The sequence below is a fragment of the Acanthisitta chloris genome, unplaced genomic scaffold, assembly GCF_000695815.1.
Source record: "Acanthisitta chloris isolate BGI_N310 unplaced genomic scaffold, ASM69581v1 scaffold41501, whole genome shotgun sequence".
In the NCBI taxonomy this organism is placed as follows: Eukaryota; Metazoa; Chordata; class Aves; order Passeriformes; family Acanthisittidae; genus Acanthisitta; species Acanthisitta chloris.
In genome coordinates, this window is record NW_008656099.1 from 1 (window position 1) to 26,260 (window position 26,260).

At 40.0% G+C, this 26,260-nt stretch overlaps 1 protein-coding gene across 3 annotated transcripts; it reads right to left on the bottom strand.

The window, feature by feature from the left end:
* Nucleotides 1-5,706: 5,706 nt before the first annotated feature.
* On the bottom strand, nt 5,707-24,541 carry RMND1 (required for meiotic nuclear division 1 homolog (S. cerevisiae)). 3 transcript variants are annotated; one of them, XM_009084168.1, is made up of 12 exons: nt 24,070-24,124; nt 20,900-20,910; nt 19,450-19,558; nt 16,535-16,610; nt 16,141-16,180; nt 12,608-12,708; nt 11,241-11,347; nt 9,130-9,194; nt 8,198-8,274; nt 6,993-7,113; nt 6,126-6,242; nt 5,707-5,878 (listed from the first exon to the last, which is right to left on the bottom strand). In XM_009084168.1, exons 3-12 carry the CDS (start codon nt 19,550-19,552, stop codon nt 5,846-5,848), a joined length of 840 nt encoding a protein of 279 aa, XP_009082416.1. In that variant the 5' UTR covers nt 19,553-19,558; nt 20,900-20,910; nt 24,070-24,124; the 3' UTR covers nt 5,707-5,845. The 3 variants fall into 3 exon arrangements, with proteins under 3 accessions (XP_009082416.1, XP_009082413.1, XP_009082415.1); XM_009084165.1 differs by lacking the exon at nt 20,900-20,910 and having other exon boundaries at nt 24,062-24,541; XM_009084167.1 differs by lacking the exon at nt 20,900-20,910 and having other exon boundaries at nt 19,450-19,575; nt 24,076-24,127.
* Between the last annotated feature and the right edge of the window lie 1,719 nt (nt 24,542-26,260).

Below are 26,260 nucleotides of genomic sequence, written 5' to 3' on the forward strand. Positions count from 1 at the left end.
GGTCCGGCGCGCCGGGAAGGGGCGGCGTGGGGCTGCAGAGAGCCGTCTGTGAAACTGCCCTGGGCACGGCGTGGCTGAGCTGTCAGACGGGAGGTTACAAGTTCAGTTGTCAAAAAGAGTGATTCAGAGTACAAAAGTGGAAAGGTTGGGTTGGCTCTCCGTCCCTTCAGCTGGACGGGTTGTTTGAACGGGGTATTTTTAACTCGGCTTTCTAAGGGGACGACTGCTCTGTCTTCCCCTACCAATCACATCTGCAGCTTCGCACAGTGGTAGGTTTGGTTGCAGCGGAGTGCAGAGGGAAGGTGGCTGTAGCCAGACCTCGTTTTGTCCCAGTCTAAGGTGTCTGTAGAATAGTTCATGGGTGCTTATAAAACTGCATAAAGAAATGCACCAGTGGACGCTGCGATACATGACAAAACTGTTGGTCCCTCAGAAGTGATGAAGTCAGAGCTGTTAGTGTGGAGCAGGGATGCTGTCTGCTGCGAGAAGCTGGGAAGACCTTCAGTGTGATTTCTTTGATCAGGGAATCAGCCTGGGCAGAGCCTAGACCTGAACCTTGTTGTAAGGTGACATCTGCTAACCCAAGCAGTGGCACAGACAGAACCATTTCGGAGAGAAACTCCGTTGTTGAAAACCTTGTGGGAAGATGTTTGGCCAGCAGTAGTTAGAGGGGGTTCCTGCACACCCCCTGCCCCTGAGGCCTCCTCCTGCTGTCCTTAGTGTGCTTTTTGTTGTTCATGGGGAACAGCGTAGGCTGCAATGTCAACGATTTGAATTGGGTCCAGATGATTATTACCTTCTCTAAGGCACTCATTTAAGCAGGCATTTAGGGGGCTAGCTGTAGCTGGGATGTTGTTTCCATGGTAATTAAATAAGATGTACTATGGAATAAAGGCCCAAACTCTTTTAATACCACATTGTGACAGTAGGTGTGCTGACAGGGGGAGGAGTCTTGTGTCTTGTCTGCTTTGTAGATCCACAGATTATTGCAGCCATCCCAGGCCATAACAGGATCTAAATTGATAAAGGATTGGACCAGTTCTATGTGAGTCTGACTGTCTCCCACTGAAGTTAATGGATGTTGTGATAGGCACAGCCTGAGTCTGCTTGCATTATGTAGCTCATGAATATTTATTTATTTACCCAAGTTAAGCTGCACTTGAAAACTAACTAGTGAAGTCTTAAAAAACCCAACAAACCAACCCCAAACCACAACAATTTTTGATTTTAGTGGAGCTGAAAGCTGATGGTCTGCTGCTGTTGCAGTACTTTGAATAAAGCAGCTGAACAGATCTGCACCTCTAGGATCTGCATCTCAAGTAGCTGAGATGTGCTGAACTACAAGGGGCATGTTTTTAACAGCTCTCTGCCTCCTGCTGTGTGAGCACGTGGCAGAGGTTTGCAGAGTGTATTTAACCAGTCTGCTGGTCGATTTTCTCCCTGGATGTTTGCCTTGCATTTCAGTTCTGAAAACTAAATACAGAGTAAAGGGAGTAGATGGCATTTGAACTCCAGTCACTTAGTGGTGGATGATTTGTCTCATTCTCACAGAAGATGGTGAAAGTGATATAATTTTTAATGAAATTGAGTGGGCTACTTAGGAAAACCAGTGTGTTTCTGGCAGATATCTGGCAGGCTTTGTGGCCCTTCTCTTGCACTTGAGTACTTGTGTGTTGGCATTCATATGGGATTCTCTGTGCTGCCTCTGAAACTGAAGAAAAATTAGCTATGTTTTTTTTTTATTATTAATAGTTCATAATTCAGCTTTAAAGCACCTTTGTTTGGACTGCAATACTTTAATCCATCAATAATGCAGTCTTTAATTTAAAAGGATCCCGTTAGATTCAAGGTCCATTGGAACCTGTTGAAAGATTACTGTGTTGAGTTTAATGCTGCTGAACTTCACACCTTCAGGACTGACTTGCACCTGAGACCTGTCACCTGTGTCACAGGGGTGATAAGTAGCTTATCTGTTGCGTTTTGGACACCCAATTTACTATGTGAATCTAAAATTTTGCTTCCCTCTCATCTTTTATTTTTTTTAACAGTTGCAATCCATGCAGTTATATGTTACAATCTGAATACAGTTATAATCTGAATTTGTACTTAAAATTTATCCCTGTCTCATTAAGTGGTATTACAGTGCTTTTAGTTTTCATATGCTGATTTTCCTGGTGAGTTTCTGGAGGTACTTGATTAGGATTTCTTTCCCAGTTTTATGACTTTTTGAAAGGACTGTTCAGACTGATTCAGACAGTGCTACACATCTGAGCCCGCTCTTAGGTGGGTATTTTGCTTTTGGTAACAGGAGTAGTCCCTAGGTTTTTGGCTTTGCTTTGGTCTGCATATACCTGGATTAAAGGCAGAATTTTGTCTGATAAGATCATATTTTGCATTGTAAATGGACGTACTGCTGATGATTTAAGTGTTAATAGGATGACAAAAGTGCTAACCTGAGTAAAGTCAGTTGAGCAGCGGGGAGGAACTGGTTCCAGTCTCAAGTCCTGGAAGTGTGTCTTTTTGGTCAAGTTCAGTTGAAATCTGGAGTGGAATAGCAGATTTTATTTTGTTATAGTCAAAACCTTAGCAGCTCTAGTGACATTAATCAGGCTCAAAGTGCTAAGTTAGTGAGTTTTCAAATTTCTCAGCATTTTTGAAAAAAAAGAGTGCAGAGTTCCTGTTCTGAAGAGCTCTTTGCTCACTCACTGCTCCCTGTGGCACTGTTGACGCACTCCCACAGGACTTTCTGCCAAAGCCATGGGGACCTGGGAGTTGTGTGTCCTAGGCAATAGGATGGAACCCTTGCCTTAAGGTGTGGGGCACTGCTTTCACATGGGTACAGCTGTAGTAAAACATGAGTTTATGTCCGTTCTGTAATCTGTTTTATTAGCACACTTCCACTTCTGATTTATGTTGGTGAGAAGGCTTGGTGGGAAGTGTGACAGCAGCAGTAGCTTCTTGCTAGATGAGTAAATATTGTACCTCTGATAGTCTCCAGCCTTTTCATCCAGGACTCTCTCTTCCCTCTGTCAGAACTTTTCACACAATTGGTCCAAATCTCACAACACTGGAAGCACGAAGCATGTAAAAGTGATCCCTGGGAAACCCCCTGATGTAAGAGTCCAGCAGCAGCTGTGGAAAAGTTCTGCTTATTCTTGCCTTGGCTTCCCTGGCCTGGGGAGGCTATTGGGGTGCACAGCTGGGATCCATATGAACAGAATTTTGCCATTCAGTCTTAATTTTGTGAAAAAGGTTCAAATTTCAGATATCTGAATATACCAAGATTCCTCTCTGGTTTTCCTTGTGTATTCTGTATTTATTGCTATTGCACCTTTCCTTTTTCCCCCCAGGTGACCCTCACTGGTTAGGGCAGACCCATTTTGGTGAAGACTCAAACTGTGCAAACTGTAGTGCTGATGGTTTCATTCATACTATGAAGGCATGTGGTGGATGAGGCAGGTCAAACATGGGGGTGTTCTCACAGTTAAGGCAATTCTGTATTGCTTTTGGAACTGGAGTCTCATTCCTGCCTCTGCCATACAGCTTCCCCCTGCTCAGGCCATGCATACATGTGCACAGGCCACCCACAGGATCTCCAGTTTGAAGCAGAAGGAGACTGCAGGCAGGGAGTGTTTTCCATGTGCTGTTTGGTTGCTCTTTCTGTATAATTGTGCTGTGAAAGCTCAAGTTAGGTTCTTGGTACACTCAACTTCCTAGCTTGGCTCTCCATGTGTAATACAGTGAGAGTATTCTTTCACAGGTTATAGGGTTTGTGCGGCTGAACCAAAAACCCCTTGAGCTTGTATGCAGCTGCCAGTGTGTACACTGTGAAAAAGAGGGAGACAAAGTTTTAATGAACAGTTAAGGCTTACCTGGATCTTTTTCGTTTTAAACTGAATAGGCACTCAACCGAGTCAATGGGGTTGGGGGCTTGGCAAAAACAAGAGTGTGATTTTACAGCTATGGTTTTATCTACCAATATAAACTGATTTACAGTTTCAAAAGTAACTGTGCTTCTCTTGTTTTGACATGTTGGTAACTCTTAGAGTCCCAAGAAAAAGAGCTTCAGATAATCAAGCCTAGGCACTTTATGCTTTAAAAGAGCATTTCAGAGTCCTCAAATGACTTTGTTAAAACCACTTTTCCTGATAGATGCAGTTGGCCTGCAAATTTACATTTTAGCCATTTAGTTGAAATACTGAAACATTAAATGTGAGATGAATGGGAACTGATGTTCTTGAGCGTAAGTATTGCACTCAAATGGTGGGGGGAAGCCTGAAAAGCATTTGTTAGAAAAATCAGAATTAAAGTGTAACCTAATTCTCTGTTACTGGAATTAAGTGGTGCTTGCTAAGTTTTTCTGCTGCATAAAAGATGTAATGTTCTATTTCCTGACAAACCCGTGTACGTAAGGCTATTGATGCAGAGCTATTCTGCAGTGTACTACAAGACTTTGTCACCAAGCTGTTCAATTCACTTCCCTGAGCAGGGCTCACTGTTGAGCTCTTCCAGAACCAAGACCTCCAGGGATGATCTGATCTGATTCCAAGCGAGAAAGCCTACTGTTAAGAGCAGCTGCTGCTTCTTAAGGGGCTCCCATGGCACTGCAACGTAACTTATGGTAAAAGGATGGGTGTGTAGCTGGATGTTTTTCCTGGCTCTGACTTTATTCTCTTCTACATTACATCTGTTTGATGTCTTCAACAGGAGGCCAGTATCACACTCAGAAGTACTGCTCTCAGGTGAAGAGAGTACAGCAAGCTATGACAAATGTATTTGCACTTTTAACCAGACTTTAGTCATTGTGGCTTCTTAATGATGCTCCCAAAACAATACACTGGGCTAAAGTGACTTTGAAAAAGGTGACAAAATAGCGGTTGTGTAGTTCCTGAAAAAACATTTAGAAAGAGAAGTTGCTGGGGAGAAAAAAGTCCCTTCATCCTCTCATGAGAAGGTACTAACATTCTGTAGACTAAAAGAAAGCTTAGGAAACTTTAACCTTAGAGGATAATTTAGACATCTTACCCTATTCTAACTCACTCCTTGCAACTTGTACTGATAAGAATCAGCATGATAAGGTGGACACAGAAATTTTGTGAATCTTACACTTGCTTTAGTTTATCATTCTGCTACAGCTTCCTGTGACCTCAGATAAAGACCAACTCATTTCCCTTTCAGATGAATCCTAAATGTAAAAAAAATAAAAGCAAATAGTAATAAATCTAAATAAATTTATTCCCATACAAGTATGTAAACACCATTGTGTGATGGGGTAGAACATAACATTAAATATACCTGCCACACATACTAAAATCATGCCAGGTAGCTTAAAGAGAACAAATAGTAGTGCTGTTTCCAAGCTTGGGACAGTGTCACAGCTGTCCAAGAAGAAGATGGGGGAAAATGAGGGAAAACATCATCAGTCAGAAATGCACAAAGTACTCAGCATCTTTTAACTGTCCAGGGGACAAGGCAGTAGAGTCCTTCACCGAATTAATACAGTCAGCACAGAAGGGATCCATCCTTCTGTCCTTGCTTATTAAGACAAAGCTAAACCTCTCCTTGCATTAGTCCTGCATGTGTCTGGGTCTATTCAGTAGAAAACTTGCCCTAAAAATGCATCTAGGCTTTGCGTTGGCACATCTATATATTAAGACCTCTCTAACATCACTAGTACAGCAGTTGGGAATATTGTTCACAGACTGATTTATTTTTTTCATTTGAGTAGAAGATTTACAGATTTATCAAGAGACACAATTCACTATTTTCCAGAAGCATATGATGGGAATTTTCCATGCCGTATGGTCTTTATGTCAGTTTTCTTCTTCCCGAGTTTCTTCTATCATCAGAAAACTACCCTGGCAAGTTCAAACAGAACCTGTGGGACAGCAAACACACTGATATCAATTTTTATTTAATTTAGTAATCCCTACACCACCTTATACTGGGAATCAGATTATCCAAAAAATAACTAGCTGCAATTTGAAAAGTGCCTTGCAAAGAACTGAAGACTAATCCCCTTGTACAGTACATCAGATTAATAAAATAATTCTCAAATTACAAAGTCTACAAATTGCACTTGTTATTACATTTTCAGCGTGACAGTGTAAAGAACCTGCACTCACCTCTATGGTGATGAGTATTACTATCATCCATTCCAGGCGCAGAGTGTGCTTCTCGGTCAGGTGATTTCGCATTAGATCTGTCAGCTCCGTGCAGTGCTGAAGCTTTTCATTCATTACCTGCAAGCAATTACAAACATAGGGCAAATCTGGACTCCAGGAATGGAGTGAGATCACTGAATACAGGAACACACTCCACAGAAGGGCTCACTGAACAGAACCAGAAAGATGTTAACACCTCTGCAAAATAGAACAAAGTTCTGTAGTGCAACATGCACATGTAACAGAAGTTTCAGTCTGAGCGAGCCTGTTATGTCAATGGGTTCAGAAGAATAACACAAACTTAGATAGGCATCTGCAGGTATTACAGTACTTCTGGGTGATACGTACCCATGAGAACAGGCACAAGCAAAAGAAGACGCAGCTTTCTGCAATGCCTCAAAAGTAAGTATTTAAGGTTGCTGTACCACCAAAAGATGTGTTTTTCATATTTCTTACTCTGGTTCAGCCATTATGTTGCCCTTCAAGAACTGACCCGAATGATCATATCAGTAAGAAGAATGCTTCACTGATCTCAGTTTTTTAACCTGTTTCCTTGCACCCATTTCAGAAGAAGAATTGAATCTCCTCTTCTTGTAACTCTTTAAAGCCTAACTTAGTGTCTCAGGAAATGTGCAATCCATTCCTGTGAGGCAGGTTAACCCCAACTGGGTACAGGTGTAAGTGGGCTATGAACACATGGAGAAGGGGATAGTGTATAGGACCCCATAATTTATTCAGTTTCTACAATAAAACAGACATCTGTGGAGCAGTCTGAGCCAAAGGTAACTATATGAGCATGGAAAGTTCTTGTAACAGTAAGACACCTACCTTAACTCTGCGATTAATGTTGAGAAACTGGCAGGTCTTGTCATAAAGCTCTTCCAGTTTTTCTCTATCCCAGTAGAAGTCAGGTGTTATTAGCAGGTCTGAGCTGAGATTTATACGGTGTCTAAAAAGAATGGGAACAACTGTAGTTCAGGCTTCCTTTTGGTGAGTATAGGAGCAAGTATTTACACAGCAGTTAAAAGAAACATGAAAATTTTCCTGTAATTTCAAGTAAAATATAAAAAGAATCTCCTTTTATAATAAAAATACAATTGAGGTGATTGTTTTAAATTGGTCACATCTGAAACATTTCTGGGAACGTTTTACTATAGAACAGTTTTGAACATAAATGACTTTTGCCTTATAGCAACATTGCGTCCTCAGCCTGTCACCTTCCTTAATTTCTGATACCTGCAGAGAAATCCTTGACTATGCTAGTAGCTCACTGAAGCAGCACATGAATTGACAAGACAGAACTCTCAAATGGGACTTGTATTGCATGCTGGATGTGTAGGCAGAGCACACCCTTCAGAATCAGTCTCAGCATCATAAAGGCCAAGAGCCAAAACTTCCTGTCTTCAACGTAACAAATTTTGGATACTTGGAACATGGTTTATTAATGAACAGTCCTTCAAATAAGGATATAAAACTCAATGCTTAGAATAGGAATTGCTTTTAAATTTTACCTTTGAAATGCTGTGGTTTTCTTTTTTCCCTAAGTCTGTATTGTCAATGGCCAAATTTCACTTGAGGGGTGAAAAAACATTAAATTCTTGCAATGTAGCAGTGGTTTCTGATTAAGTCAAGGGAAGAACAAAACTCAAGAGTTTTACTAACTCGAGGCTGTAGTAAATAGTTCCACCTGCCTATCTTTCCCTGTTGTCCTTTACAGGTGCTAGTATCTACTATAATTACAGGCTGAGTGACATGTGCTGCTGGTTCCAGGGAGGTAAAAGGGTTTGGAATTTGGTCATTTACAACATACTGCCCAATGCCTGTCTAGAGTTGAGATGCTGTAGTGTGAGTGGTGATCCAGTGGATCATCTGACTAACATAAACAGCTCACAGTCTCCAGCAAGAAGGCGGCTGAAGGAATTCCCCTCCCCTCACCTGCTGTATTTAGTGTGTATTCTGGTCTTTCTATCATGCACAACATCATTTTTAAGTTGTGTGTAATACAATGTCTTGGATGCAACCAAAAGAGCTACCTTAGTGCAAAGAGTTCTCCAATTTTCTGCATCACATCTGCATGAGTGAGTTTCACCTTCCTCCGTGACTTTAGTATCTGCAAAGTAAGAAGTTCTTCACTGCTTGATCAAGTAACACATAGTTAAAAGTCCAGAGTTTTACAGCCTGACGTATGTATGTGAGGTAAAATCTGAACGCATACTGTACTTATTAACCTTTTAGTTTTGTTTGCTTAGTGCCTGGCTTATCTAGCTTTCTAAGAATATCACCATGCAACTGCTCAGCTAGGCTTTTCAATAAATCACCGAGTATGTCATTAGTATCTGTACAAAATCCTGGAGCATTTTCTATAAATGATTCCTGAACAAGACATCATTTGTTTTTCAATCCTATTGTTATTTCAATGTCATGACAGCATTCTTTTACCTTGCCACTACTTAGCTTTTTTGTAGTTTTTTTCCTTGAAACTATCAATGTGTTACCATCTATTTCTTTCATATAAAAATAATAAAACTGATATTTTCTCTTTTGAACCCTGTGACTCTCTTTTATATGTGATATCATATAGGCTTTGTATGTCTCATGAACACCTGTGGTTTCAGTGATTCACTCAAACTCTTCATTATATTCAGGCTAAAGCACATTACTTTCAGCCCAAGTTGCCACCACCGTGTTTGGCCAGATTTTTAAATGCTACTTGTCCCGTTACAGATAAACATTCAGCAGTAGCAGGTGACAGTGGCAAAACATGGGAAATATTATTTCAAGGCAGAACCATGCTCCCAGCCCTTTAAGACTGATGATTTCTTGTCCCATCACTTTGCAGGTGTTCTGAGCTTTACCATCACATGTGTTAAGCATTCAACTGCTTTCTCCACATCCTCAGCTGTATCTGGACTGATCTACAAAGCACAGGGGAAAAGGAGGAGAGGAGTTACAAACAAGACCTCACCTCAGGAATTGACTGGATAGATTCCACAAAGTTGTCCAATAATGATTCCCAAATAGCCAGCTTTACTGCAACACAGAGGTGACAAAGCAGAAGGCTGTGAGAGGTCTATATGCTTTCAAGTAATTGTAACTTCAAATCTGCCAACAGGTGCTTCCACACACATCGATGCTTACAAACATTGCTTGCAGCAAGTTACAGTTTGTATCATACAGTCAGTGTTCAAAATCGGTGGACAGACCTGGGCTGGGCATTGACAGAGGTCTGCATGCAGAACCACCTTCACCTTGAGTGCAGCTTTCTCCAAATGATCTGTTCAGATCCTGGAGAGTTTTTGCTGCAGCTCAAAGGCTGTGTCTGCGTGCTCTATTGTATGTATGAAGCCTTTGCAAACTACATTCCAAGGAGGCTGGAGATAATGAGCTGTGCTGGGGTCAGGCTGACTTCATGTGGTACCACTGCATTTCAGGGTTGGACTCGATGATCTCTGAGGTCTCTTCCAACCCGGGTGATTCTATGATTCTAGTGTCCTGCACAGCTCTCGTTCTCCATTTGTCCACTACTGACACAGTGTGCTCCAACCACAGAGAGCTGGCTTGTATAGACACACCACCTGTACTCAAACTTAAGAAATCTCCTATTTTATTTTTAGGTGAATATACTGTTCACTGAAGATATAACTTCTACGGAAGCCTGAGTTCAGCACAGGCAGTGGCAACACAAATTCTACTATGCCTCAGCTTGAGCCTGGAAAGATGTTTCTGCAAGATGATGATAAAACTCAGACCTTGTTCTTTAGTCCACAGACTCCCAGACTGAAGTAGAATTCCCAAGAATTAACTCTACTCAATCAGAAAAAAAATTAATCAGGTAATATTTAATTGTCTCAATAAACCCTTTCATGGTAGTAATCAATAGTATCATCTGGTCAAGACACTGACAGTAAATCCAATGCTGAGCATTTTCACAGTCATCTTTTGAATACAGAGGCCTAATCCAAGTCAGTGACTTAAATGACTTTTAATTTAGCTGCCCCCAAAAAAGCCAATAAACATTTCAGCTATCACCCATTATTTGGTAGAGGTTGGTTTCTGCTGTCATAAATTTGACTTGGGACTATACTTGCATCCTTTATTTTTATTGAATGATATCGAACCATTTTCCTTTATGATGTGCATGTCTCACACTAAGATTAACTGGTACCAATTATATCCTGGGAATAAATCCCTTGATCCCTTTTTATGTGGCACCACTCTTCCCTACAGTGGCTTTATGAGTAGGAAAGCTAGAGAGAACAAGAGGCTCTTCCCTCAACAGTGAAGAACCTTGTAGTCATGCTATACTCCTTCATCAAATGGTGTAGCACTTCAAAAAAGTGCATTCTGCTTCTTGATGTCTCTCCTGTGTAAAGGTGCACCTCCTCAAATACTACAGGAATCCTGTAATTTACCCTTAAAGCAGTAGGGGTAGACAGACCAGACTTCGTTTAAAGGCCTGTTAAAGGACAGCCTTGCTGCTGTTAGCTTCCACTCCCACTTCCTACATCCCTCGAGGTCTGAAGCAGCAGAGAGGTGTTACTTCCTCAAGCAGCAACACCACTGAGCCTGACTTCTTCCCAGTGCCTGCCCCTGTCTCCTACCGTGGCTACTAAGCCTGGAAAACATCTGTGACTCTGGTACACCTCCCCAGCTGGGAATTGCTGCTCTACATCACTTCTTTAGCTGGCATCCTGCATCTTCTGTCAGAGGAAATGACGTTAGGATGAATCACCCAAGGTTACTGACAGGTTTCTAATACTGGACTCTACACTCCTTCCTATCCTAGGATAGTTCTCAAGGGTGGGGAACAGGATGTTCAGTACACCATCTTTTGCAAAGCATGTTTGTTGTTGTGCTTTGCTCATTTTTCAAACAATTTATATTGAATAAGGTCATTCCAATTTAGAGTGAAAGCTTTGAAAATGAATCCTCTCACTGATGCACCATCACTCTTTACACAGTTTGCCTAAACCAGGCACCAAGTCCTCTCCAACCTGTCGCTGTACAAATCCCACTTCTAATGATATTTCACAAAATCTGTAGCACAGGCTGATATCACAAACAGTATTAACTTACCAGAAAGACAAAGGGCATTTGAAAAGGCAAATTTCTGCAGAACAACTTCATCACTATCCAGCTCAGAATTTAGCAAGATTTCTCCTTTATGGAGCTTTGACTGACCTCTGTTAAAACAAGATTGAAGCATCTTCATTGACTAAGCCACTAGCAAAGGAACATTTAAAGAAAAATCAACAATGCAAGAAAGGTTGGTTGGTTATTTATATAAAGCATACCCTATCTGGTATAGGTATCATGCCCATCCTTGCATTTTGCTCATGTTCAACCTGACCATAACCAAAACAAATCATTGAAAATTAGTTCCTCGTTCTAAGACTAATATAATGACCAAATTGTCTAGGTTTAAATGAGAGTGCAGCAAGCTGTGATAGTAACTACAGCATTACTATATACACACAGACAGGTCAGAGTGAGCACAATGCTGGCCTCTCTCTGCTCTCTAGCTCCTCTATTATCTTTCTGTTTCTGTTTTACTTTTCTGATGTCACTTTGAGCAATCTCACCACTTCCCACTATGATGTTACTTTCCCTGAAACCTCTACTGCATAGGGGACCAGGAGCAAAGAAAAAGGGCATATGACTCCATCAATTTTTCCTGTCAATGTCACTATGAAACTTGCATAAACCCAGTGGAATATGTCAAGAATCACAAATTACACAACTGCATAGTAGACACAGTATTCAAGTGGCCAGAAAAAAAAAAAACCAAATCTGTCCCCTTACCAGGTTACCTTAATAAGCTCAACTTCATTAGTTCAGTTCCTAGTGTTAACAATGACCTGTCTAGGAGTTATTTTTTAGTGCTGTTGGAAAATTACAGGTAATTTATATACTCATTTTCATTGAGAAAAATTTCTGTAGAGATCATTTGCTCCCCATGGTGAAAAACCATTATTTAACAAGGCAAGACAGCTTGCCAGGTTTATCGTTCCACAGCATTCAAGCTGTAATCTTCCTAGGAAGTGACACGTGCAGAATTACATCTTTGTATATGAACCTTGAGGGCAGTAAGAAAAGCTTATTCAGAGCATCTTTAAAACCGGAGTTGTCTCAATAATGCTTATTAGGATTTTTTCTGTGAGGTACATCATTTCTGTTCAGGACTGATGAAGAACACGTTCAGTTGTGTGGGTGCACAGCTTCATAATTTACAAAATCTATTACATAACCAAATCACAAAGGTCACTACTTGCAAGTTTAGCAATACAGCAAAATTTGTCAATTTAAATTTACTGTTTTCTCCTTTCCTTATTTGACTCATTTGAAAAATGAGTAAGCACAGTATGTTTTTACTAGTTGCTTCCGCTTGAATTTGGTTTAGGTGTTTCTCAGTTTTTATATACAGAGTGCCTGAAGATACTTACTCTCCTATTTTATAGTTTATCTCTTCATTCTCCCAATGGACTAGTGCAACTTCATATGGCTGAATTTCATGCTGTTCTAGCACTCGCATGATATTCTTCATCTAAGAGAAAGACAACAGCAGGAGCAGTTACCATGCAGTAAACACTATCACACTGCAAAGCACTTGCACATAGCAGGCTGACCAAGGCAACTTTGATGCTCAAGTTATTTAAATAACAATGAAGAGATGTGCTAAATAATGATTTTATTAACATAGTTTATTTCTGAAGCTGTTTGTCGAAGAATCTGTGGCTATAAACAACTGCAAGGATCTGGGAAGACTAAAATGTCATTTTACATGAAACAGGGTAAGGATTAAGCACAGCAGCAATAAAGACAATGTAGATGTATTGAGTGTTGTAAAATTGAGCTGTACAAGATTTTGGCAGATGTCTGTGAGTGTGGGAATGAATCTTTAGGGTAAGTACACCAGGTGGTTGTTTCTGATAAAATTACAAGTTTGCTGCTGAAACCAATAGTTTTGCTTCAGCTACCAGAGACTGGTTTTATTACAGAAATCCTTTACCGCTACAAAAATCTGGAAAAATTCTTTCAGCTGCCACATTAAACCCTGTAAACAGTTAAATGTGCAATTTTACTTGCAAAAGTGATCTCCCTGCTATTTTATTCTCTAGCACACTAAAACCTGATGCATGAAAAAAGAGCTTTTTTCTCTCTACCAAACTTTCTCCTCTGACATCTGACTTAGGATCTGTCATCCTTGTTCCTTCCTATGTGCTACAAGGCTCATCAGCAATTAGAACAGATTCTGAACTAAAAAACCCCACAAGTTTTTAAAAGGTATTTAGCTACACAACAGCCAATTAAAAAAATCCCAAATCATAATACCACAATACACATTTAATGCCTCAGTTCTTTAAAGAGGTCAGTCTTCTACTAAGTCATACTTATAACACTCTCTTCAAAGTAACAGATAACAATTAATCTTTTAGCACAAAACTGTACACTAGTAAATCTTCCATGAAGCAAATTCTCCAGGTTAAGTACTCTCAAAACTCAGTTGGATCACATGCAAGAGGGATTTTCTCTGCAGTGCTAGTGCTTCATTGCTTTTCAAGAATTCTGGTGATAATATCTATGTAAGACATAACAGTTTTAACTGAACAAAAGCCCCAACCCTAGAGCTGCACCTGCTTGTTTCATAATACTGAATTAAATATTAGCATGACTAGCACATTCCATGTATTTCAAGTCCTGTAGTAAAAAAGGGTATGAAAACTTATTGTTCACTTCTGTAAGCAAGGAGGTGTCTGCTCCTAGGCCAGTCACCTCAACCATCCTCCAGCTGAGCTGTGCCCAGGGACAGCTCAACAATGCAAACTCTGCTAAAACAATACCAGCGTTAATGGCCAAGCCATAACGCAACACACAGCGTGTCAGACTTCACGAGTGTGTTCACCTGGGTCTGTGTGCTCTGCCTGGTTGCATTTAGTCACTACTAATACAGTAATAATTATGCTGTTAATAGACTAACAGTCCTTTCAGAATTACAACCAGCTCAGGCTTCCCAGGGCCAGTAGAGAGTAACACAGCAGAACTTTACAGACCACAACCAATTCTGTGACGTGGTTAAGCCGTGTAGTATGCACACTGACAAAGCTCGGCCACGGCTCTGGGTAAGAAGTTGTATTTCAGTGGCAGCTTTCTTTCATCTAGTCACAGTAGGCTCCCACTGACTGCTAACAGTTTCTTCTAGGTCCAGCCTAATTTTGTAGAAGGGACTACCTGTGACACAGTGAAATTAATGAGATGTTCTGGATTCACTAAATGCAAACTCTTGCTATTATGGGCACTTACGTCACAATTTCCTTCTAAAAAAACCTCAAAGCTAGTTTTGCTTTTTGCCCTTGCTATTTTGGTAGGGAAGCTGTGGTACAACCTTCCTACTCAGGTATTTGAAAATGTATTTTACATTTTAAATTTCTTTTTGTGACCAGCCCGTGTTTATCATTCTCCTGTTAAGTGTCTGTTAATTTAAAACAGTTTTTATTCTCCTGCTAGTCACTCTGGAATACTTTTAAAAAGCCATTTTGTCCATTCACAGTGATACTCTACATTCTGTTTAACTGAATTACTTTCAGTTTCTCTTCTACAGACTAAATTTGGTTGCTTGCTTTCTTCTTGGTTCGTTTCAGTTCATTAAAATGCATGCAAAAATACTTTATTTGAGCAAGCTGTTTGACAGTTAAAACTTTTGGCTATTATTTCAATAAGCAGAAAGAGGCAGTTTTCCTCTGCTTTTATACATAAAGCTACCGAGGGACCAACTACAGTCACCAGTACTAACAAGACAAACATGGTATCAAACGTTCAAAAGTGCCTAAGCTGTACAACAAAATGAGAGTTTTCAGAGTACTCCAGTGGACAGAGGTGTCCAGCTCAAAGACCATCAGGAGTTAGTCAGCTAGTCTTCAGCAGTACCTGAGAATCAGTGGTGTAGTTACAGCCATAGCACCCTAAGCATGCTACAGGCAACGTTTGAAGGGAGAACTAGAAATCTTTTTGTGGGCAGCTGATATACTGACACCCCCCAAAAGAGACAGGAAATCAGGAATGCTTCAGGTCTGAAACAGAAAAAGTGCACTTGAATCCAGAAATCATTCACATCTGGAATCAACTGCCCTGTATTTTCATTTACCCTAATGAAAATCCTCCTCTGAACTCCCATGCATCATCTATTTAATACACTTCATTTCACATACTCTGCCTATAGATAAGATCAATACTTTTTGTATCCAGAATCCAGTTTTATTTAACCACAGTAATAAAAATACATTAAAAAATAACTATAAATACACTTATAAAAATAGATATGCCTCTGGCACACTCCTCTTGGCCAGCAAAGATCACCAAAGTATCATAAAGGATGTGTCAGTTCAATGTCAACATATTTAACAATTATGCCAGCCAGTAAAAAAAACTTCCTTCAGGAAAATTACTAACAGGTAGAAACACAGAACATTATGAAAGTAATGATTACATTTTTTTTCCTCTTTCAAAATTATATGAACGTAAGTTTTTAATAGTTTTGACGTCAAATGTAATATATAGAATGACCCTTTTCTTCTAATACATTTTCTGTTACATCAGTGCCTTTCAAACAATCATTCATGGGCTGATTTTTCTCATCTATTTTTTCAGGATGTAGACCTGCAAGAATTTACTTTTTGTCAGTCTCACGAGATGAAGGTTTCAGATTTTTTGCCTGAAGCAGAAAATGTCATCTACTTTGTATTTCACACATTTGCTCCTTTTGTGCAGAAAATCAAGTTTCAGGTATAGTATATCAGCAACCCACACACTTGAGGGCAGTAACAGGCAAGAACCTGCATTCATTAGGAGAAGAATCAATGAGTTCTCTTCCTTCATGGAAGGGTCCAAGCTCCCAAACAAACACCAAGCATGCTGAGCTTTGTGGGACTGATGAAACACCTGCTTATGCAGATGTAATACATGGTTTTGCTTTACTTACACTTTTCTCTTCCACATTCCAAAATACAACAGCCCCTTCCCTGTGAATTCAAGGAAAAACTGAGGTGTAATCATACTGTTTTAAAGGTATTTTAATGCAATACTCAAATTGTACAGCGGCAATTTTCGTCATTGTGAATCAAGGAACTTAATAGGATCTTCACAGGAACTATATTAGAGTTGCTTTTTAACCATATTTTAATGAAAAAGCATGAGAAGGCAATTTTTAATCATTTACGTAATTCTGATTTTTATTTTTTAAAAATCACTCTGACTGGACAGTTATTCCTTGAGTTTCATGAGGTAATATAATGCAATGATTTAGCAAGCTGCACTACTTCCTTCACACCATTGCTATTAATAACATAATGTTTTGAGCATGATTCATAGCTTACCTGAAAAAAAAAACCATGCCAGGATCATCTTCCTTCGCAGATTTCTCGGTACTGACCACCAAAACATTTGCAGCATCTAGTTTGAAACAAATGAAAAAAATTGAACAATTAGCCAAACTTCTAAACATGACAGCTGTAAATATATAATTCAACAGTTACACACTAACACACTCTTTGGTCAGTCCCATGTTCTACTTTTCTGATGGAAATACTTGCCAGGAAACAACTACAATAATCAAACTACACTGCTTCTCTGAGATGTCACTCTAGATAGACTCAGCCTCTATTGGGAACATGTAAATGTAACAGCTTTGAAGAACAAAAGACTTATGGGAGAACTGATGAAGGCATAGTAAATAACCAGGAACAGAATACAGGAGTGGACATGTAACATGACAGAACTATGGAAGTTGCCCACAGTTGTGGAGAAATTACCATTCAAATCTGCTTGCCTACAACATCTTTCTGTTTTCTATACCCTAAGGGACTAGTTTGCACTCAAATTGTGCTGACTTTGCTTTGCCAGTCAGAAACTTGAAAGAGCACACCCCTAAGAGTGTATACCTGTATTTCCCTTCAGATCAGAACTGTGCTTTTCAAACAAATCCTCCACCCACCCTTCTTTCCCTCACTTCTGATGTGCAGTGCAGAACACCACACAAAATGTGGGGGCTTTTTGCATTAGATTAAACTGAAAGAGGAGCTCCAACAAATGCACCTGTGGTAGTCTAGCCACTAATGGGTCATTTGTTACAAAGGAGCAAATTAGAACTAGTGGGGGCACAATGCCCCCACAATGTGGACACTGGGTTCTCAAAACAGGGGTTTGGTTTTTCTTCCCCTACAATTCTGCTCAACAATATGGATTTACAAGTGCTGATGTGGTTTCAAACAAAAAGGTTACTTTCCAGCGTAACTCATTTTGTTGCAGGACTAGTAGAAGCTACACCAGCAAAACTCCCTACTTCTATTATAAAGTGAGACTGTGTGAAGACTTTGCAGGGCCTAACACCTAAGCCATAGAAAGTTAAACCCCACTGCAGGAGGATCACTGTGCAAGTGAAAAATTCTGCCTGTGTACAGATTCCAACTCCTGCTCTACTGCTCAAGCCACAAGGCCAGGTGGGCTAAGTCAGCAGAGAGGGATGATCAAGTATCGGACGTACTTTTGCGAACGCCTGAATTGAGACCACCACATGGTGGGTCTGTATGAGCCCTTTAAAGACTTCCACTTGCTATTCCAGTTCAGAAACACATCACTGGATCAATCACTAGAGCAAAGTCTGAGTGTGAAGTTCACCATGGAAGTAACATTTGTCTGCCTTTTCTCCTTTGCCTTTTCAAATACCACCTGTACCTTTATTTCTCCACTCCAGCAAAACATACACAGTTGAAGAGAATTTGGTCCCTTTTAAGTAGAGGTACTGGAACTGCCCCTAGAATGTTTTTAAAGATGTCAAAACCAAGCATAATGCTTAGGAATAACACTACAAAGTAAAAAATCCACACAATAACTTCTGATTTAGAAGTCTACGTGCTACTTTTTTTTAGTTTTCCAAGATTCAGTGTTTGACTTGGTAACAACCACTGCTAGCACGCACACGCCAACCATCACAACACAGATCTCCTGGCACAATCCAACATCCTTTCATCATTACATCCTACAAACTTTTGATAAACAGAGTATCTATTGTGAGGAGTCTGAAACACTGTGAAGAAATTAAAGAACTGGCAAAACCCACACTTGCAGGGTAAAATACCATCAACAGTAACATTTGCCTAACAACAATTCACAAGTCATGCCGGGGGTTGTACAAAGTTTCTGCCCCAAAGCTGTGAAACCAGGGTTGGTTTTAATACAAAGAAACTACAAAGGAACATTAAGCCTATATTCTACTGCACCTTGTCTTTCGTGTTCATCTTTCTGAACTAGACAATCGTTAGTAAATCTTGTGTTTGAAAGAGACCTGCTGGAGTATTATTGCACTTAGATCATTCTTTGAGAAGCAGACAGACATTTGATAACCCCTACTGGAATGCCCATAGACTCTATCTGTCCTTCTCTTAGCTTCATATAATCTGTTCTTTCAAAGGAGGAGAAAAAAGGCATTCTACTGTTGACATATGAAAATCACAGCTGCTCTAGGGCATAAGGTTCCTTAAGCTATGAAAAGCTCCACTTGTTTTTCTCTCCTAGTATACTTCCGCTATTTCCAAGCCATAATTTCCCACTTCTTCAGAGACACTTTGTATGGAAACCAGAACCAATTACTTTGCTGAAGCCTACCTCAGTGAAACATTCTACAATTGCTAGGATATACTTGGCCTAAGTGAAAAAAGTATCAACAGCATTCTCTTTACTGGAACTAAGTATTTACATGCATCTCTTTTTCACTTCACTTAGCAAGATTCTCTCCTGCATGCCTTCCTCTCCAACCCTCAGTTGGAGAGGATATTGAAATGTGGGCATGGAAAGAAGATGCAACACTTCAAATCACAAAATTTGTTTGGCAGCTGGAGCACTGAGCACCCCATTACCAAATGGTTAATTAAAATAAAACACTCAGAATTTTCTCCGTTAGTGAATTTCTATAGAAATTCTCTGTATCAGTAAACTTCCAAAGTTATTTCTCATGCATGCATGTAATTTTTCAATACTTCTATTGTAAGTGTAATGTTGGGAAAATTATCAGAGGGTAACAGCAAGTGCAGGTCGTATTGCTATTCCGAAAGGTTTAGTAGTGGGGATTTTTAGAAAATGTAACCTTTAAGAAAAGCAATTATTTGACAGGCAGTATGATATATTCCAGGGTATTACCAGAATAAGAATACATGAAGTTATAAAAATTATATACCTCACCCATATTTTATTTCCCAAGGTATAACATTGCTTTTAATATGTTTCAAAAATCTACCTCTAGGCAAACTTGTTATTTCAACATATCCATGTGAAGTCAGGTCATGACACAGATTACCAAGATGATATTCATCTGCTGTTGCAAAGGCTGTGCACTGCATCAGATTCTGTGCCAAAGGAATAAAGATTTGAGTTAGGGCAAGGCTGAAGCAAGATGTTAATAAGACAACTGTTTGCCTCAAATTTATTAGAAGAGTGACAATTTTCATTTATGCCCTCTTTTCTATGCTATCACTGCCATGCTGTCCACCCAGTGCACAAACACTAAGGAGACTGCTTGCTCATTGGTAAGAGGGAAAGCAAATCACACACTGAGAACAAACAAGTGACACATTTCACACCAAAAAACTTTGTGACAGAGCCACAAAGGGAACTCTTCCCTGAATGCCAATCAAATGCTTCAACAGTAGAGCTGCACTTGCTACTGCTCTCCCATCCCACAGCCCACATACTGGGCTGAGCACTGAAACCAGAGGCAAGACAGCCCTGATACCAATTTTAACATCTGTGTTCTAAAGATATATGGAGTTCAGCTATCCCAGCTGCTTATCAAACAAAAGCTCCAACCTCAAACATCATGTTCTGTCACACACCAAGCTCCCTGCCCAGGCACCCCCAGGGTTTGAGCCACTACAACACAAAGTCACTGATCTTCCAGGCCAGTTGTAGGTGCTACAGATCTACACTGTCCCCCTGAGCTGAACCTTGCACTAACAACATGGTCTCAAACAGCTGAACACAACAGCTGGAGTTTGTCTCAATATTCCACTATCTTGAATAACTAAAATGCCACATTCAAACAAGTAAGTGGAAAAATGATACTGACTTGCAAGGAGACTTGACTCATGCATGGCAAAGAAATAGGAAAGTCATCTGCGTAAATATTTTCTGGATTAATCAAACAAGTCACAATAAACTGATTTGGAAATTCTACTACTCATTTTAAGTGTATTTCTTTGTTCTGATACCATGTATGTCCTACAATAATGTTTCTCAGTACAATGTAGTGGAAGATATCCAGAACACAATGTCTCATTGTGGATCAGTCACTTCCCATCTTTTTGTAACTAATACAGATGGGGATGTAACTAACAAACGAACAAAAGAACTGTACTCATCTGCAGGCATTTGGACCCACAATACACTTCAACTTAAAAACCAAATTACATTCTTACAGCATTTGTACACTGTTGAAGGCTTGAAAAGGTGTTCTGCTCCCTGTCAGGGGCATCACCAGGCATCAGAATCACGACCCCACATTTAAATGTCTTTCCCCTTTTAATGCCAACACTCTGGTATCACTCTCAAAGCTTTGCTTACAGCTTATCTTAATTCAGCAATCACTAACAGAAAATAAACTTTAAAAGTAATTACAATATTCAGAGAGTGATTTTGTAGGCATATTCCCACAACTGTGCTACAAGGCTGGGTAAACAGTGGAACAGAACTGTGTTTTCAGCTCCCTTGCTGCATAAAGTTGCATCAGCACAATTTCATCTATATAAATCTATTCCCAATCTCTAAATTACCAATGCAAATTATATATCTGAATCTGAAGATTCTTCCAGAAAGCTCTGGTTATTAGAAGTACACATGCTCTGCCATGAAACTCTTCTATCAAGAGTTAAGGGAGCAAACTCTCATCTTCATTATATCACCTGAAAAACTCTACCCTGCTCCATGCTTCTTATAGTTTATTACTTCTGCTATTCTTCATTTCAATGCAAATGCACTACAGGATAAACTTTCTCCCTGCTGCTGCAATTTTAGTTTCAATGCAAAGATTTCATATTTAGTTAGAATGAGAAGTTTGCTGCTAAGCTACATGCCTGAAATAGCATTTTGGATATGAACTAGTTTCCTTGGGGTTTTTTTTTTGTTTGCTTTGGTTTGGGTTTTGTTTGTCTGTTTTAGTTGCAATATACTGTTTCACTTACGTTTTTACTAAAATCTTGTTTGACATTTGAATTGGACATTATTTGAGATTATGACACCTGAAGTATGTGTCCCCAAGCACCCTGAATGTCTAAACTCCCACGACTGTTGGTAGAGATATAGCCAAAAAATCTGCTCTAATGAGTGACTCAACTAATCCTAAAACAAATGTGTTAACTGGCTGATCAACCTCCATGCCATGCTTTCTGCTACATCACTTACACCTGCAAAAACCCCCAGAATAAAGTACCTTTACTGGTTCAAGGAATAAACTCAGCTACTCACCATCCTCCTCCTTTCTGCCTACAGCTGGGGCATTATTGAGGGACTGCTCAGAGCACCACACAGGGTGGCTGCTCCTAAGGATAGCTAGGTACCTCCACAATTCATTTCCCATATCATCTCGCCCCCAACAGTTGTACAGGCTAATGGAATCATAACCCTCCGTAAGCCCTATCTTTCACTTTAAGCATACAAAAATTGTTAGAAAAGAAAACCTGTAGGATGAACCTAAATTCCCACACCATCATAGGAATCAGTCCTTATCTTAAGTGTAAATATCACACCTTTACCTGAATTTTAAGCTATTTCTATGCTATATCGCTATAGCATTAGAAATTATCTGAGGCTTTCCATGCCATCAGACCTTAAAAGATTAACTAAGCAGTGGTACTACTCACTGCTGGACTGACTAAACCAGTTAACTGCTTTCAAGTAATTCCTCCATCTATCCTGAAAAACTGGTTGTATGACCATTTATCACTGCTGGTGCTCAGCACTCTGCCTGTAAGCAACAGGAGAAGACCAGTGCTGGGGAGGGGTGGGAAGGACCTCATTCACTGACTGCTCTGTGAAAGAAAGGTGTCAGCTGTCAGGTCCACCCAGACAGAAAGCACCAGAGACCCCCAGAACTCCTCTAGCCCAGAACCTCAGGAGTGGGCCTACAACTACTACTGTCTCCAGAAGCAGGCTGGGAAGGAGAAGATGCCTCCAGATAGCTGCCCTGCATTATGAGAGGGCTCCCAGTTGCCTCCCAACAGGTACAGAAGGCAAGATCAGCTGTTTTTGTGACACCAGAGTTTAGAAAAAACTGACAGCATGCTGAAAGAAACACCTTAAAGGATTTTCCATTTGTGTCACTTCTATGAATCTTGTAGGAATCAGCCACATCTTTAAATTATTCCTCTATACAACATAATGATAAAGAAATACACAAACAAGTAAAAAAAATTGCTGATTCCAAAACACTGTCAGCCTGCAGTCAAGGTGACAGCTTGTCTGTACCCCTGCAGATGGGGAGATATATTTGACATAACCATGTGGGATTTATTAAATAATAGCAAATGTGTCAGTTAGGCCTGAGTTTATGTGATTTCTGGCCCAGCATTTTGCCATGTAGATGCTTGCTCAGAAAGTATATTATTATTTCAGTGTAAATTCTCCATTTCTTCACAACGGAAGAGAGTAAAAATAGCACTGCACGTTACTTGCACATATATATGAAAACATCAAACAAAGACTGTTTCCATTGTATGCAGTCATTTAAAGGCCTCAAGAATGTTGTTACTTCACCCAAAACCAAAAAGAATCAAACTCTGGATGTACTGTCACAGCATGACTAACAAGCTGGAAACATTACATGGTGTTTCGGGACTAATATTCTTGACTTTCTTCTTTCAAACCAATGTGAAAATACGAGTGGGAACTAAATTGTCTATAAATGACTCCTTATGTTACACCAAAGCATACTCCTGCTCATCATACAAAATACTAAGCAGCAGCTTAGATGCTGATAAGAAAAGCATTAAACCTTTTCTGTGCTCACATTCAGTAGATGCTGTAATAGACATTTTGCAATGTGGAAAGTATTGCTGAAAGCTCAACACTTATTTCATCTAGTCTCATCTATCATACTATTTCACTGACAATACCTTGGAATCAGTTGTTGTTGTAGCTGGAGAACAGTACATGTCTGAGACCAGGATTTACCACAGAGATCCTATATTCAAATATACTTAAGACCTGCCTTGGCTAAGAACTGTCTTATAGCCACAAGTTTGCACTGTGCCACTTCACTTGCATCTCACTTCACCTGAAACAGTTTGTTGTTGCAGTTACTCTGTAGCCTGGAAGTCTGGAAATCAAGGGACTATTTCTACCCGTGGAATAATCTTCCTCAAGTAACACAGGCTACACCTGCACATCCATTTCCCATCTAAAACTTAAACTGAATATAAACTTTATACTATTTACTTTCACCTTTATTTCTGTTTCAGTGAAGCCTTAAACTGGGTAGATTTGGACAAGCAAAGACACCTAGGGCAAGTAAAATTATTCTGAAAGCTAGACTTTGTTTCTCAGTATTAAATGTGATTTGTAAGCATTGGTCAAAACTATTTTTAATGGATTTCATCTTTCCACTTATAATAACCACTTATCTTCCCTCTTTTGTTTACACATTGTTAGTAAACTTCCATTTAACCTTCAAAACACCAGGCACACTAATTACTATCAAGTTTCTGTTTGCAGAGTCCCAACACTAGGGTAAATAATTAAATCCTCACCAATTAAATGTGTTAAATTTCATTAACATGTTAATCCAAACCCAAATCTGAATCTAAATTAAACTGATTCATTCCCTTAATGTCATACAGACTGTAAATGTTATACTGTACCTCCATGCCTGAGAGTGGCAGGTTTGTTCTGGATGGCTGCTTGGTCCTCGGAGCCTTTGGGGGCCTCTTAACTGGCTGGTTGTTTTGTTTTGGAATAATTTTACCACCTGATACAACCGAGTAAAATCTTGATGATGTGTGCTGAAGGTTTCTGATATGCTCCATATTGAGCTTGTAGTTTTCCATCATCATCACACCAAAACATCTCCAGGATGGGAGAAAACCCTCCCCACTCTGATAATAAACATTTCCTCCCAAGGTGGATACATATCCTTGGACCAATTGCCCATTCTTGAGTTGCACACGCTGACTTGTCAACCAAGGGAACGTGGTTTTCAGAGCATATAAATTCCAAGACTTTGCTGTCCTGTTAACTTCATTTCCCAGCTTTAACAGCAGACATCCAGTTCTGGTAAAGCTTTGGCATCGGCACATTGTTGTTAAAGATCTGGTCTGAAGGTGCAGAAGTTTCAGTCTCATTTCTTCCCTCTGAGCTGTATTTAAAACAAACAAAACCAACCATCAACATTTTGAAAGGAAATAATAGTATTTCTCCCTTATCCCACAGGTGACCTATACCGCTTTGGCATGTGTTAGTACTCCTAAACACATGACACTGGTGGGAATAAACAGCTTTTTTGATGCTATGGAAATACCCTAAGATCAAAATACATTACTGAGCTGTGTGCTTGCAACACATGGTGAGAAAGTGGAATTGGTTGCTATGTCAATATGCAAGGAGACATCTTTCCCTGCTGCTGCTCACTCTGTGCAGCCTGCACTCTCAGTAACCCCACCTACAAAACTGCTTATGAGCAGGCACACACCTTCCAGAGGACATCAGACTCTCTGCAGCACTGTTTTATACATAATAAAAGAAACAATTAGATCTCGATGTGGTTGTATGGGAATGTCACCTACAGAATACACACACTGATCAGCATCAGCTCCAACTGCTGTGCCTCAAACAGCCAAGAACAGATGCAGGCCCATTCTGTCCTCACCAAGGTGAGAACAGAGCCAAGTTAGTTTTGCTCCTGCCAGTACATCATGTTGCAACGGGGACCACCAGGCCTGCCTGCAGATCCTCCTGTACAGCTGGAAACACAACAGTGTCCCTATTCTGGTATTCAGGCTAAGAGCAAACTTACTATATCTGTGCTACACTGTATGAGCTAACTGAAGATACTTCAGAAGTATTCAGAGACAGCAGACTGAATATCTCAGTGGGTGTTTCACTTGCTGAAAAAAATCACAGTGCCAAGTCCCTGCCCCCACCTGCTTTTCTTAATCAAGAACATTTCCCTGGTGACACCAAATCCATCCTCAGCAAGGTATTAACAATAGGCATTCTGTTTTAAAAACCTACCCATTTCAGAACATTTTTCAAAAACTAAAAGAGAATCCTCAAGACCACGAATGCAATTTAATGTAATGGTTCAAATAACCATTTCCTTGTGAGAGCAAATCATAGTGTGTGCCATGGAACGAGCCCTCCATACTGACAGAGATACCTGAATGTTAGCACAATACACACACAAAAAACCCTTACACTGACATAACTAAATGGAAGGGGAGGACACTAATACTGGTGAAAGAGACTGACAATTTAAAAATATAAATAAAAAGGACATAAAGCATTTTAGGCTACCTCAGAATTATACTGGGCGTAAGTTTATATGCTCTTTGCTTTTGTATTTTTACCCGATTTAGAAGTTTATTATTGGCATACTTATCAGAATAAATTGAAGACTACTTTCATTTAAAACTTGGTCTGTATTTAAACAAGACTCTGCCCTGGGCAAAGGGACATTTACTTTCTATAAAGGCCTGTTATCTCTAGATAATCAAAAGAGCTGAAAAAAATTCGGCAATGCAGCCCAAGGTGGTGGACAGCTAGGGCAAGGGAAGATATCTCTGGCAGCATGGGTGACTGGCGGACAGAGACTCACAACTGCCAAATAAATCCTTACTTTCCTACCCAACAAAACCCTGTCCCGAATCAGTGACGCCAGGGTGATTTTTCAACTGTACAGGCTTACAGCAAGGTACAAGGAAACAGTGATTGAATAGACTGAATTCCACCGCGGGCCCTGAGCGCCAGGCCTGCAGCAGCAGCGGCACCGAGCCAAGGCGAGCAGAATGGAGCAATACAAGAAACAACCGGGATGAAGGGCGACCACAACAGGGCAGCAGGCA